At 39.3% G+C, this 16,019-nt stretch overlaps 1 protein-coding gene across 1 annotated transcript in view; it reads right to left on the bottom strand.

Moving 5' to 3' along the window:
* The window catches only part of NAF1 (nuclear assembly factor 1 ribonucleoprotein), a gene marked incomplete at both ends in the record, with an annotated part of 36,311 nt that extends 20,613 nt beyond the window's left edge, over positions 1-15,698 (bottom strand). The window contains 2 exons of the mRNA XM_084245972.1: positions 11,356-11,524; positions 15,358-15,698. Coding sequence (XP_084102098.1) covers positions 11,356-11,524; positions 15,358-15,698 — 510 coding nt within the window. The remainder of the gene's footprint in view (positions 1-11,355; positions 11,525-15,357) is intronic.
* Positions 15,699-16,019: the final 321 nt, after the last annotated feature.

Raw genomic sequence — 16,019 nt, 5'->3', positions numbered from 1 at the left:
CTTACATCCTAATGTATGTTTTTATCTTTTAAATTGTTTAATAAACTTTGGCATTTTAATTTTTATATATTCAATTACATTAATTTTCTCATTGTTTGGTTCATGAGACTGTGTCATATCTAGAAAGATCTTCCCTACATCAAGATCATACTTTAATATTCACTGATGATTTTGTTGCTTCTCTAGTTTGATTTTCAATATTTGTACGTTTGGTTCATTTTTGGTCTTATTCTTTTTTTCTTTTTTAATTTATTTATTTATGCATACAAGAACTGGATATAGGCCAGAGGTGTGGGGGGTGAGAGGATTCACCAGAGACAGAGTGGGGAGAAGAACAGGCAGGCTGACTGAAATACACTGCTGAGGGGAGCAGTGGGTGAGACAGGAGAGGTCTGCTGCGCTATATGGGTAGTTCCCTGACCAGGGATCCAATCTGTGCTGCAGTGGCTGTGGATAGCTTCATTGGTATTAACCCCTTGTGCCACCAAGCAGGCCCCTGGTCTTATTCTTATGTAACAGTGAGGCACAGATTAGCTTCATCTTTATCTAAATCATCAGTTATCCTCACACGATAAATAAATCCATTTTCTCCTACTGATTTAAGAGATAATTTTTAACATATTCATCTATTTGGGGTGTTTATTAAAGTCTCCATTTGGTTCTGATATATTTCATTACCAGTACTAAATTATTTTAACAACTCTGCCCCTCATAGCATGTTTTAATATGGACTAGTTTCCATGTTTTGGAAAAAAGACTAGTTCCCCTACCCACTCCATCAATATTTTTCCCCTTGGAATTCTTCCAGCTATTTTCACGTTTAGTCTACTAGATAAAACTTTAAAATTACTTTGTCATATTACTGTTAGTACTGATTTAAAAGCACAATTATAGTTGTCTAAATTGTCATAGGCTCTACACACAGTCTTTAGGTTTATTCAAAGACAATACACACTGTACTTGTTGTTACAAATTCTTGGTGACTTAGTATCTTTTACTGTTATTGTAAATGGATTCTTTATAGGGTATTGTTTGAACACAAAAAGCATCATTGGCCTCCCTGGTGGAGCAAGGGGTTAAGCACCACTCTATGAAGCAATCCACAGCCTCTGCAGCCCAAGTTCAATCCCCAGCCAGCCAGGGAAACCCACATGGCGCGTCAGACTCTCGCCTGCTGCTCCCCTCAGCAGTGTATTTCAGTCAGTCTGCCTGTTCTGTTCTTCACTCTGTCTTTGGTGGATCTTCTCATTGCCTGCACCACTGGCCTGTACCCCAGCTCTTATATGCATAAATAAATAAATCTTTTTTTTAAAAAAAAAGGGAATGTTTCAAATGTTAATGATTAATTTCATTTGGAATTTATTTTCAATAGGATAAGGAAATAGCCATCTATTTCCTATTTTACCAACTTTTTTTTAAATCAGAAATGACTAATCAATTTTATCAAATGCCTTTTCATCATCTTTTGAGATCATTATAGCATAATTTACCTTAAGTAGAACAATTCAGTCAGTAACATCTGATTAATTCCTGATGTTCTACTCCAAAAATGTCATAAGATATCCAGCATGAAGACGACAAGAGACAAAAGCCAGAATATTTGTAATGACTCACACTTGTGGCCAAATAGTCTGCAGACCCCGTAATTCTAGCTGCTGCTATCCTGTTTCTGACCTCTGTATTAACACAAGTTTTGCCTACCAATGAGGAGGACTTGTGACCTCATACAAAACCAAACTCGGGTGTATATAAATGGAGACAATGCTATCTGTAGTCCTCACCATACATCCAATTCAGTGATCCCAGTATCTTTTTTTAAAAAAAGATTTATTCATTTATGCATACAAGAATTGGGGTATAGGCCAGAGGTGCAGGGGGTGAGAGAATTCACCAGAGACAGAGTGGGGAATAGAACAGGCAGACTTACTGAAATATACTGCTGAGTGGAGAAGCAGACAAGACAACAGAGGTCTGCTACACCCTGTGGGTTAGCTCCCCAACCAGGGAGAGAGCTCATGCTGCAGTGGCTGCGGATAGCTTCACAGTGCTGGGACTTAACCCTCTGCACCACCAGGGAGGTCTGACCCCAATATCTTGTGATGTCAGAAAGTTTAAAATAGTTTACAGAGGCCCTACCCAGTGGCGCAGCGGGTTGAGCACAGCACTATGAAGCTATCTGCAGCCTCTGCAGCGCAGGTTCGATTCCCAGCCGGCCAGGGAGATTCCCACATGGTGCAGCAGACCTCTCCTGTCACGCCCAATGCTCCACTCAGAGGTGTACTTCGGTCTGTCTGCCTGTTCTGCTCCCCACTCTGTCTCTGGTGAATCCTCTCACCCTCCCGCACCTCTGGCCTTTACCCCAGCTATTATATAAATTAAAAAAAAATCTTAAAAAAAAATAATAATAATTTACAGAGGCATTAAGTTGCCTCTTAGTAGCAACAAACCTACCTGTAACAGAGGTATACATAGAAACACTATTACAAATACTCTTAAAGAGGATAAAGGTATCTGAAGAACTAGATACTGCACATAAAACATGTAAGAAATAAATTAAATCGGTGAATTAAACCAATCTTATTCAATCAATTCCAGGTTGGGGGCCTGTTATGGATTTTGCCTTTAAAAATTCAGTTAAGTCAAGCAGTATTTTGTTTGAAAATGGTAGACATTTTTGGGACTGAATCAAGGGAGAAAAGATGTAGAGAATGCTAGGAGAAGAGGACAAAGAGGCAGGGGGAGATATTCCAAACTTCATCAACAAGAATTCACTGAAAGGATGTGCTTCCCATGAACTTCCTTGACAAGTTCAAAGAGGCAGAATTTTTGAAGGCTCAAAGGGCAAATTCCTTAGATTGCTATGGCATCTTGGGCAATATAAGATCTTGTTTTGATGTTTGGATGTCAAATATCACTTTCTCTTCCTGAACTACTAAATCTAAAGTACTACAGCACACCACCACCATGCTTAGTAACTCTTTATCAGATTATGCTGCTGTTTTTCTCGCTTTTAAACACATTACTGGGCCTCCCCGGTGGCACAGCGGTTGAGTGCTGGGCTGCGAAGTTCTGCAGCACCGGTTTGATTCCCGGCGCTGGGCAAGGGTCCCACATGGCACGCAGACCTCTCCTGCCGCCCGCTGCTCCCCTCAGCAGTGTACTTCATCACTCTGCCTGCTCTGCTCTCCCCTCTGGCTCTGGTGAATTCTCTCACCCTCCCAATCGGCGCTTCTGACTATACCCAGTGCTTGTATAAATAAATAAATCTTAAAAAAAAAAAAAACAAACACATTACTAACACATCCAACTTGTTTACTTGCGAAAAGTCCTTTATTCTAATTAGACAAAACCCAGTAATAACTAGTACCTGTCAATATTGCTCATTGCTATAGCAACCAGAACAGTACTAGCACATGGGAGATGTTTAGTTTTTGGCATATTAGATGAATTATTTGGACAGTCCAAGCAAAACAAAAAACCTCAGAAAAGGTCACAGTCTTTTTTTTGGTCACAGCAAAAATCAGGTCATGAAAGTAGAATTCCTAGAATTCAAATGGGAATTCTCCATGAAGAAAAGAACCTTGACCCAATCTACTTAAACTATACTAAAAAAGGTAGATTTCCAAGGAAGCTTTACAACCCAGAACTGACGCATAGATATGTGAGGTTTGCAGAAGCAAACATTATTATAGTTATTAGATTAGCCTCCTACTCCCTGATAACATAGTAGCAGCTGCCCGTGGAAAGATAAATGAATAAACCCCCTCAATCTCACAGTCTCCTTTAAAGAAATAAAGATTAATCACTTTGCTTTCCCATGAGTATGGGTATGTGTGACATGAAAAGAAAAGGAAGAAATAGACTCCAATAAGGAAAAAGTGCAGGACACATACTGAAGGACACTACCACGGTAACAGTGCATATAGGGTATAAAGAATCATAAGTAAAAGACACAGTGATAAACTATAAAGACACATTGATAAATTAAAGGTAGAAGTAATGACAGAACCTGGATTAGAAAGACCTTCATCACGTAGTAAGCAAAAACCAAGTATATTGAAGATAAAAGAAAACAAGGCTTTTTACTGCAGGTCAGGATGATTGTTACAGCCTGGATTCTATTACAAGGGAAAGACTCCTTTTATCCTGCTTATCCAATACTAGATACTAGCAACATTTGATATGTAAATTTAATTAAAATTAGGTTATATTTCAGTCACACTAGTCACATTTTAAGTGCATAACAACTACAGTATGAAAACAGCATGGATACAGAACATCTCCATGGCTGCAGGAAGGGCTAATGGACAGCACTAGTTTATATTCTTTCTCATACATTCAGAGCCACTTAATACAAAACATAGCCCAGACATAATAGCATCAATCAATTCTCAATCACTAATAAGCATACTTTTAAGACCACTTCTAACAGCAGGTGCCACATTACTATGAAGTCTTAATGCTAACTGAATATTTCACTTGAGAAATGAAGTTTTGTGATAAATCTTTATTTTTATCATTGTTATTTCCCCAAATCCCCTAAAAAAGCTATTTTGGAAGTGTAGCATCTACATCTAGAGATAAATATCTATGCCACCATTTAAATGAAATTAATATTAAATGTCTACTAACTCAAAATCAAAGGAGCAAAAGTGTTTTTTTCTGAACATATTCAGTACTTCAATATATAATAACAAGGCAAGGAAAACAAATTTCATGAACATCATCAGTAAAAGAAAAGGCCACGTAGGAAAAAAAAAATCCCAGATACATCACAGCATTTGGCAAATTATGGCAATTCAAAATACTAAAGAAATTGAATCATTTATTTCCTATACACTCCACAGTCCAAGTCAAAAAGACTTTATTAGGAAGTATGGTCCAAGCAAATACTATATAAGAAAACTCATATTAGATGACACACATTCATCCTTCACCATGGCAATATATGCCACATTATTTAGAAACCAAATAATCAGACCCTTCAAATGATTAAATTCCAATATTGCTATATGCAGGACTCCACAAATACTAAAAATATAGAAAAAGTAGAATCTACCTGTTACTAATTCTGATCTGCTCCTTCCCACTTAAACCATCAAAGACAAGTCATTTTGTTTTTAACTATCAGTTTCCTTATCTAAAAGCAGAGAGGGAACTGAGCAGAAGTTTTGAATAATTCATACAAATATCTAAAATTATAATTTAAAAAATGTTTAATTTCATATAATGGAAAAGACAGAGCATTAATGCAAAAATTGCATACCAGACTCAAATGAAATTACTATGATGCTGTGATAATTAAGGTATTCATAAACTGGTATCAAAAAATTCAAGGTTCTAACCACACTTGTGGAATATCCATGAGAGGGCAATTCTCATTTGTGTTGTAAGTATATACTGTATTCTGATTCTCTAACAGCTGCATATACTACAAGATTGCTCAATCAAGCAAAATATTCAAATCAATAGGGTTCAACATTTAAAATCCACCCTATAAGAATTAAATTGTGGACGTGTCAAAAATTGTGGACCCAGTCAAAAAATGGTTGTCTAAGACTTCCAGCACAAAAATGGAAGGAGCTAATGAATTGAAAATAGTCCTATGAAATGAGAACATTTATACTTTATAAGAACCTTGACTTCCCTGGCTCTTTGAAAGCTTATTATAGGGCAAGAAAAAAAAAAAAATAACAATTTGATCACCTTCTGACACAAAATTATATAAAGAACCTTGATTTGGGTTTTCACTAACAAAGAAAGAAAAGAGGGGCAGCATAGCGTGGTGGGGAAGGAATCAAATGTTCCAAATAGAAATTAATCCTTTTTGCTATTAGTTTGAGGGAAAGTTTTAAAGGAGAAGATAAGCGGAATTCTATTATCTGACCACTTTTCTCATCTATTAAGTGAGCCTTCACTTTTCAGATATGCTGATAAAGTAGGATCCAATTCCTCGAGTACTGAAAGTTATGATTAGAAACGTTTTCCCCCTGTAGCTGGTAAACCATATTAGAAAAAAGAATGGTCGGTATATTGTGTCAACTATGACTACATGCAAAATTCACTAATTCACCAACCTCTCCAGAAAAGAGAATGAAATTTTACTGCATGAAATTCAATTATTACTTTAGCTATTACCAATAAGCACTAAGTGCCTTCCCTAATTATCCTATTGTATGACACTAAACTTAGATTCAGACTCAGCCGAATAAAAATTTCCACCAAAAAAATGAAAGTCAACGCTTCCTTGGAAGTGCCTACATTTTTCTTTTTTAATAAATAGTGTTTGACTTGTTTTTCTCTAAAATTACTGTCACAGAAAGCTTATAAGAAAACTTTCAAAAGCTGACTCCCATGAACATCAAAGTAAGAAATTATACTTTGTCTCAGTAAGGAAAAAACTAGGACTATAACTCTAAACATTGTCTTTTATGTTAATTGAAAAATCCAAATTTCATCAAATCTGAGATAATAGGGGGTGTGCCTGGTGGCCTAGGGGTTATGTCTCAGCACTGCAACAGCCTGAGTTCCATCCCTGGCCAGGGAGCTAACCCACATATGGCGCAGCAGACCTCTCCTGTTTCACCTACTGCTCCCCTTACCAGTGTACTTCAGAGTAAACCTACCTGCTCTTCTCCCTACTCTATCTCTGGTGAATCCTCTCACTGCACCCCCCCACCTCTGGCCTGAACCCCAGTTCTTCTATGCAAAAATAAGCAATCTGAAATAATGAATTTATAGCAGTAAAATGAAAGCACTATCAAACAATGATAAGATGCCATCTATTAGTTCCAACTTGTCAGAAATGTTAAAAGGAGAAGAAAATGTTCTTTTTAGAACTAGCATTAGGTGTAACTATGATGAATGGATAAACAAATACTCCGAGTCCCATCAACATAGCCAACTCTGGGAATACAGCTGACATATGCAACAGACTTGGCCCTTTCACTGGGAAAGGTCATATTCTCTTCCTATGTACATCCAATCCATCTTTCAATCTAAATTCAAGCCATGTCACCATCCTTGGCCACTGCAGTGCAAGCTTTCCCTGTTCCAATCTATCCTACAGCTTCTTATGCCCAGTATCATTCATCTGGCATTCAATCATTAGCTGTCGTTACTTTGCGTTCAGCCTACGTGTGTATGTTCACACTCTAGATAGATTCCTTTACAACAGACATTTAGTCTTTATCCTCTAGAGCAATCAGCAGAACTCACCAAAATCTAATGAGGAAAGGGGACTCTAATAAACACAAGGTTTCTATGTAATATTAATAATATATATGTATTGATATACAGAAGACATATACTCTATAAAACAATACTTATTTAAATTTTAAGGGATAATTCATTCTCGATGTTAAGTTTTACTAAAGTAATTTTGTGCAATGAAGCACAAAATTTAAATGTTTAAGCATTACTTTTAAAGACCACTGAATAGTAATGAAAAGCTTACCTTCTTTGAAGTATGTTAAGTTGATTCTTAAATACTGGGTATTTTGAGGATGTTAATAAATACCAGCAGCATTCTACATGCAGTACATGTTATATATACCTACTCATAAAAAGCCGAAATTGAAAAACTACATTTCGGACAAAACTTAAAAACCAAGTTAGGCCTTGAAAACAACATATTCAGTCAATGGTTATTAAGTCTTGACCAACGTGTAAGATAATTTCATAGCCAATGGGAGGTCAAAAAGGTATGAAATAATCCACTGTAAATTCTGACCCCTCGAGATGGCCCAGATGTTTCTGCAGCCTCTTGTCAAGATGTTTTCAAGTACATGCCTGCACAGCTAGAATCACAGAGAGAACATAGTGTACTCATCCTAATTTCAAAGTGCATGTGTACCATATGCACTGGTAATAAAGGTAGTCTGCAAATATGAAGGTAAGTTTACCAAGAATCACCTACAAACAATTTTCTTGGTCATGCTATATTATGCGCATAATGGTACATTATTATTTCTACTGTAGCATTATCCATTTTTCATTCCCACAAGCACTATAATCACAAGTTTTCATGTTATGCAAAACCTTTCAGATTTTCAAAAGAGAAACAATAAGCACTAGTTTATATAATTCACTGCTGGATTAAGACTGAAATGTCACAATTCCATAAATGTTTTTATGATTCAAAAATTTTAATTACATCTGAATTATGTGAAAGCAGAGCTCTGGGCATAAATTGCTATGAAAATCTTTTGAACAAACTTCATTTTCCAATTCATTCAAACAATGAACAAACCCAATGGTTTAATGTAGGTCTCAAAGCTGTAATATGTAGACTGCTTTACATTTACTGTGTAGGTTATATATAAATCCTCAGCATTAAAGATGGGTGCATGTTTTAAAAGGATAATTCCACTTGGTTAAATTTAACATCAAATATTACATAATTGTGACATTATGAAAAAAGCCAAGTAAGACTCTCCTTTTCATTGCCACTATAGCTGACTAATCCCTCTTTTTTCTCTTCCCCACCTCTTCCATAAAAATCAAGTTATAAGCAAATCCTGTCATCCCAAAAAATGTTTGCAATTCTCAAACATTTAGTTCTAAAAGAACAATCTCAAGGTGATTTCCATATACTTAAAGATATGTGATAGCTATGCGTGAGAACACCAGAACTTGACTCTGCAACAATGCAAGTATTTAAAAGGTAGACAGAAAAGCAACAAGTCTACTTGACAATCAGACTAAATGGGAGTAAAAATTAAACTCGGCATGGCTAAAACAACAAACTGCCTGGAATATGAGACATGTTATAAAGAGATGGGACATAAAACTGGATTAAATGGGTATGTCTATATTCTAGAGTTCTCCAAAGACCCAGCACAAACAAGACAATTAGTGCTGTTTGACTAGTTTTCCATGTGTATATTTTTTTTTTAAGCAAAAAACAACATGGATAGAATATTTCATTAATTTTCTTCAGAATTTCATTAGGCAAGTAAGTTAATGGCCTAAAAAGAGCAAAAACTCCATGCATCCTGCTGCCTGAGAGGAAATGATGTATCAGGACCTGAACAAAACAGCACATATGACACTAGATAAAGTTAGTTAACAGAAGAGGAGCACTTCTCAGAAAGTGAATTGTTATTTTCAAAACACACACACACACACACACACCCCTAAATCTATGCTAAGTAACAGAAGTGTCCCACAAGTGAGTAGAGAAATAACACTGTTCATGGGGAAGTTGACAGGGACACGAAATCTGTATACAGGGTAGAATTAAAAGGTGAATTTAGGCAGCTCTGTCGCCTATGACTACGTACAGGTGTCTTTTTTCCTTTTCCTGATAAACCTGTCCTTTATATGTTTAAAAAAATGAACTAAAGGTAAACAGAAATCAGTACTAATGATTGAAATGACACTCAAAACCATGAGAATGTCCAAGAGGCATATAAAAAATTAAATAAAAAATAAGGCCAACCTCAGTAGCTGCCAGTACCCAGTGGCAATCCTATCCAAGTAAATTTAAAACAAATCCCCCTTCCCTTGAGGTAGTTTGACAGTCTCTGCAGCTCCCAAGCACAAGAGACCAACAGAAGTCAAAAATGATAACCCCTTCCAAATACTTCCCTTTTCTTTCTATTGCTGATTGAACAGCATCTTCTGAAATATAAGCCTCCCTTTCCTGTGATAGAGAATCCATTCCAGTAGTTCGCAGGGGTTGATACCACCCACCCAATCTCCACTCTCCTTAGAATATGCACATATTCATTCTTCCTTTCCTAACTGGCTGTCATCTGCTCCCACCCTCACATTCGCCCATGTGCTTTCTCTCAAGCACTCACTTTCCTACCAGGTCTCCCACACAAACAGGAATGACTCTGACTCATGCCCAAGCAATTTAAATGCCCACTCCACTAGCCTCAAGGACTTGTTCAGGGCTGTGTATCAGGCCCCAGGCGCCAGTACAAGCCCTCCCCATGACCTTCACACAAGAGAGTCAGTGGTCAGGGCCTCCACAGTGGCACAGCGGGTTGAGCGCCGTACTGTGAAGCTGTCCACAGCCTCTGCAGCATGGGTTCGAGTCCCAGCCAGCCAGGGAGAAACCCACATGGCATGGCAGACCTCTCCTGTCTCGCCCACTGGTCCCCTCAGCAGTGTCTTTGTTCTGTCTGCCTGTTCTGCTCCCCGCTCTGTCTCTGGTGAATTCTCTTACCCTCCCACGCCTCTGACCTGTACCCCAGTTTTGTATAATTAAAAAAAAAAAAAAAAGAATGTCAGTGGTCAAACTTTCAAGGAGAAACACCTACTGAGCAGCAGAGAAGAGGCAGAGTTCAGAGATACTACATACTTGTAGTCATAGCATCCTTGGGATTCACGGCCAAGTTTCTCTCTTCCCTTGAACTTCAGAATTGAAGTCCTGGAAGAACTATAATATTTCAGAGCCCTAAATCAAAAAAGTTTATAACAGACTGGGAAACTCACTCCTCTATCTCTAGAGGCAGAGTGATCTAAAAGGACTAGGAACTTTTAAGTTTATTTCTGAATTGTGCAAATACGAAGTGAGTCAAGAACCCAAACTTCAAAAATACAGACCATAATTGCTTCTTCCATACTTCCCCAAGACCTCTCAGAAGTGGCAAAGGAACAGGCCAGTCCAGTGTTACAAATTTTAAAACCCTATACTTTCCCAGCAAAAATGGTAAGTTTCTAATATGAGTGAAATATACACTCACAATTCAAAAGTACTTCCAGCAATTAAATATATTTGTCTATTGTATTTACTGTCATTCTTGCTACACTTGATGACAAGAGAGCAGAAACTGGATTAGTCTTATATATATTAGGTGCACTATGACAGATAAAGAACATTAATCTTCTTACAAAGTAACTGTAATTAGTGAACAATAATTTTAAAAAGCATAACAAAAGTACATGTGAGGGTGGGGAAAATAAACATCTTGAATACAGTCAAAAAAAGAGAATGATTGCAATGGCCACTGCACAAAATTTTCCGACTTGTGGAGGAGGAAAAAAAGGCAAGATTACTAAACACACATAAAAAATATCTTCTAGAGGGGGAAAAAAAGGAAAATAGCAAGCTAAAATTACTACCTTGGAGCAATAAAGAAAACAAGTATTTTTTTCTTGCAAGAAAAAAAAAAAGAATAAGGAATAGTTATCAAATGTTAAGAGTTAGAAGTATCCTTTCTACTTATGCATCCTCTTTTACTTAACAAAGTCAAGGGATGAGAAAAATGTGCCCCTCCCCCCCCAGGAAGTTAAAAGAGCTTTCAAATTTTATGGAACAGATACAGGCCAAATGGAATCAATGACTATCAAGACATACTTCAGAAATGCAAATGAGGTTTAGCAACAAATCTGACTACTTACATTAAGAAGTAACTCATCTTTTGTTTTAAGTGGAAAACTCTTATTTTCCTTCTCAATCTGTAAATCATCTTCTCCATCTGATAGCACTGGAGGAAGTGATACACGAGAGGAAGATGATGAGGAAGATGATGAGGAAGAGGAGGAGCTTGAACTATCAGAATCTGTTTCACTGTAGAAAAAAGAACGGTTGAAAATTTAGTAAAACCCTATTACAGTGGCATTAAAATAAGTAGGAACTAAGTACTACATGTTTACCAATGCTGTTATTAGCCTTTTAAAGGTGACCATGTATGGTATTTGGGAAACAGTAAGTCATCACCTAACATCCTGCACAGGTTCTTGGAAACTGACTTTAAAAGAATGGAAATAGTCTTTTCATACAATGGAGCCAGGTTTGTTTCTCATCAACATTATAATGAAACATCAAAGACCTACTGTAGTCTTTAATCTATTCACAATATTTTCAAATCCCCCACTATAAATCAAACTCTTAAAAGAGTTTTATACAATAAATATGGGAGTTAATATAAGTTAACATGGGACAAATCACTGACAAAAAGAGAACTTGGGGAAAGGAACCTCTTACTAGCCACTAAAGACCAAAAATCTCTTCATTGACAATGAAGAGTTTCTTTTCAGTCTTCAAGTTACTTGCACACTCAAAGTCACCAACTATACTGACCACTCTACGATCTGATTACCCCTTTAGCCCCTGACTTCCACAGCAATTTTTGTTACAAATAAGCCTGTTCTTAATTTAAATTGTCAGATAGCCCTCTTCATTTCTTTTTATTGCTGTTTCTAAGGGTTTCATCTTCATCTTCTCTTCCCATGAATAACCTCATTCACTCCATGATTTCAATCATTATCCTCATGCAAATACTGATAATCTTCAGGCTTGACAACTCTAAATTTCAGCCTAATTTTTAGCTGCATTAACTGGTCACTTCTACATGAATAACATACAATAGCAAGAAAGGAGGTACACTTTTCTTTCTTAATCCGCTTCTCTCCTTTAAATCTATTTTATTTCACTAGAGGAATGCAAATTCACACAACGAAATACCACCTCTTGCCTGTTAAGAGGGTCATCATCATAGACAAGAGGAAACAAAGATGGGTTGGATGTGGAGAAAGGGGGATCCTTTGTGCTCTGTTGGACAGATTGTACCACTGTGTATTAGTACAGTCACGATGCACAACAGTATGGAGTTTCCTCAAAAAATTAAAATTAGAACTACCGTAAGATCCAGTGATCACTTTTCTGGGGAAAAGATCAAAAGGAAATTAAAACACTAATTCAAAAGATATCTCCTCTCCCATATGCAGATATGACATCATTCATAGCAGCACTATTTACACCAGTCAAGACATGTAAACAAATTATATCTATTTATGGAGGACTGGATAAGGCAGATGTGGCATATATACACAATGGAATATTATTCAGTCATAAAGAAAAAGGAAATCCTACCCTTTGGGCCACCATGGATGAACCTTGAAGGCAATATGCTAAAAGTGAAATGTCACAGGGGGAAAGACAAATACTGTAAGATGTCACGTAATGTGAAATCTAAAAAAAACAAAAAACCTCAAAGAGAGATCAGACTTCAGACTACTTATGGTTACCTGACGCACAGGATGAGGGCACACTGGTGGAATATGTTCAAAAGGTAAACTTTCAGTTATAAATTAAAGGACTAGGTATGTAATCAACACAATTATTGTTAACACTGCTGTAATACATACAGGAAAGCTACTGAGGTTAGATCCGAGGTCTTGTCATAGGAATCTTTTTTTTTAATCATGTGTTTGGATGCGAACTGAACTTCCTGTGGTAATCATTTCATAATACATGTAAATTTAACCATTATACTATACATCTTAAACGTACTCCATGATGGCTTTTCTTGATAAAACTGAGGGGGTGGAGATGCATAGTGAAGAATTTACAGGTATGGTGGAATGCTTTAAAATCAGGATTTAGGGCCTCCCTGGTGGCGCAGCAGTTGAGCGCTAGGCTGCGAAGCTGCCCACAGCCTTTACAGCGCTGGTTCGATCTCCGGCCACCAGCGAGGGTCCCACCTGGCATGCAGACCTCTCCTGCCGCGCCCACTGCTCCCTTCAGCAGTGTATTTTGTCGGTCTGCCTGTTCTGTTCCCCACTCTGGCTCTGGTGAATTCTCCCACCCTCCCGTGCTTCTGACTGTACCCAGTGCGTGTATAAATAAATAAATCTTTAAAAACTTAAAATAAAATAAAATAAAAATTTAATATTTGCTTTAAAATTCTCAGGTTAAATAACAGAAATGTTAGAGAAAACAAGATTTGCAAAAGTTTTATCTTTTATCTAATTATGCTCAAATGTACATCTCTGGACCAGAATTGTCCTCCAAACTCTAAATGTTATCCTAATGCTCAACTGACATGTCCTATTGGCTGTCAGAGAAGTCTCACATTTACTGTCCACATTTGCCATTCCAACTGGCCTCCAGCCCCCATTTCAGCTAAGGTAAATGGGGGATCAGACTTATGGTTACCTGAAGCACAGGATGAGTACCCTGTACCACCTGAGTAACCTGAACCACCACCCACCCAGTTGATGCCTTGGTTTTAGCCCTCTGCCTTATCTATTAGCATACTTGATGCAAATGACTTAAAAATATTTCATCCAGACAACCATGGTCTCATTATGGACTAATGCAATATCTTTCCTACTGTTTGCACACTGGTTGTGTTCCACTCATGCTTCTCTGCTTTCACTCTTGAATCCAGCTCAAGTCCTCTACAGAGCAAAGCATGCTGGAATGTTAAACTGAACATGCCATTTCTCTATCTAAAATTCTGCAATAGCTTTTCTGACAATTAGAATTAAAACTTTTAACCATAGAGTCCTATAGGATTGGACTCTCCTATTACTTTCTAATAATTTCACAATTCACCTTGCTTGGTCCATCAAATTTTCATCAATTATAATTTTATCCGTGTGGTTACTAAGAGTTTTCATCCTCTCACTACAAGGATCATGTCTATTTTGTTCACCTGTTCAGTATCCCACATAACAAACTCAATGTTTGTAATCAACGTTCAGTGTGGTTTAGTAACATACTATATGCTTTAAGTCCTTTCCCATCACAAGGTGTCATATTTAAAAGCCACAGGTGTAGGGGAAGGTTAGTAGAGAACACTCATAAGACCTACGCAGAGCATAAATAATACTAAATAACAATACCTCTCTTATTTTAAGAACATGTGATCCCTTTAAGGATTCTACAAATTAACAAAACTGTCAGGAGTCAATTTAGAAACACAAAAGAATCCTTTAACTAATATTCAGTCTATCTACTTCGAAAAACCAGATCAGGGCCTCCCTGGTGGCACAATGTGTTAAGCATCTCACTATGAAGCAATCCACAGCCTCTGCAGCACAAGTTCGATCCCCAGCCAGGGAGCAACCCACATGGCGCAGCAGACCTATCCTGTCTCGCCCGCTGCTCCCCTCAGCAGTGTATTTCAGTCAGTCTACCTGTTCTGTTCCCCAGTCTGTCTCTGGTGGATCCTCTGGCCTGCACCCCAGCTCTTGTATGCATAAATAAATAAATCTTTAAAAAATTTTTAAAAATAAAGAAAAACCAGATCACACGCCGAAGTTTATGAAATGCGAGTCTGACCCAAAACTCAAAATTATAGCCACAACTGGAGGGCCCCAAATGAATACTGCAATAATCACAGAACCTCGTTTTTCACATTCTACCTGAAAATGATAAAATTTACATAAGGCCTTCAGATGACTATATTTAGGGAAGAGCGGTCTGATTATCTGACTCCGATTCACAACGCAATTCGCAGTGGACGCGAGGAACCGGCGGCCCCCAGCACAGGTGAACTCCCGGCCCGCGCGGGCACCCCCCGCCCCCCTCCCCGCCCGCAGGCCCCGCCCCTCGCAGCCCGTAAGGGACACGAGGCCTCTCCCCGCAGCTCCGGGACCTGCAGGCAGCCCAACCTGTCGGAATCCGAGTCCGAGGTTCCCAGGGGGTCCGAGGTCAGGGGCGGCTCCGCGGGGCCGGGGCCGCTGGTCCCGCCGGGCGTCGGTTCGGCCGGCAGCGCCGGGCCCTCGAGGGCTACAGGGCTCCGCGCGGGCTGCGGCTGCTGCTCCTCCGCAGGCTGAGCCTCCGTGGCCTGCCCAGTGTCGGGGGTCTCCCCCTCCGACTGGAGGGGTGGCCGCGGCTCCGGGGCAGCACTGGAACCCCGAGACACCGCTGCCTGACCTTGGTCACCCCCAAAGCCGGTGCCATTGAACTTCAGAGTTTCCAGCTGAGCGGCGGCTGCCTCCACTACTTCCATGGCGTCGCGCCGGAGCCCTCGTCAGGCTCACGTCCCGGGCGCGCCGACGAGCTCGCGACTCTCCCGGGGAAAGGGAAAATCACGTCGGCAGCGGACGTAGCAGCAGCGCCGGCGTCCGAATTCCCGCGGTTCTCCGGTAACCACACGCGGGGCAGCCCGCAGACACGCCCCCGCCGCCGACTCGGCGCACTTCCGGGAAGCGCGTGACGTCACGCGACGCGACGGCGCCCGCCGGGGGCGGGGCAGCCCCGGGACGCTCGGAGAAGGGACTTGCGGTGTTGTCTGTTGTCGCGGAGCCGCGGCTCAGCCTGCGAGTCCGGA

The sequence above is a fragment of the Talpa europaea genome, assembly GCF_964194135.1.
Source record: "Talpa europaea genome assembly, chromosome: 10".
NCBI classification, from domain to species: Eukaryota; Metazoa; Chordata; class Mammalia; order Eulipotyphla; family Talpidae; genus Talpa; species Talpa europaea.
This window is presented reverse-complemented; position numbering and strand designations above follow the sequence as displayed.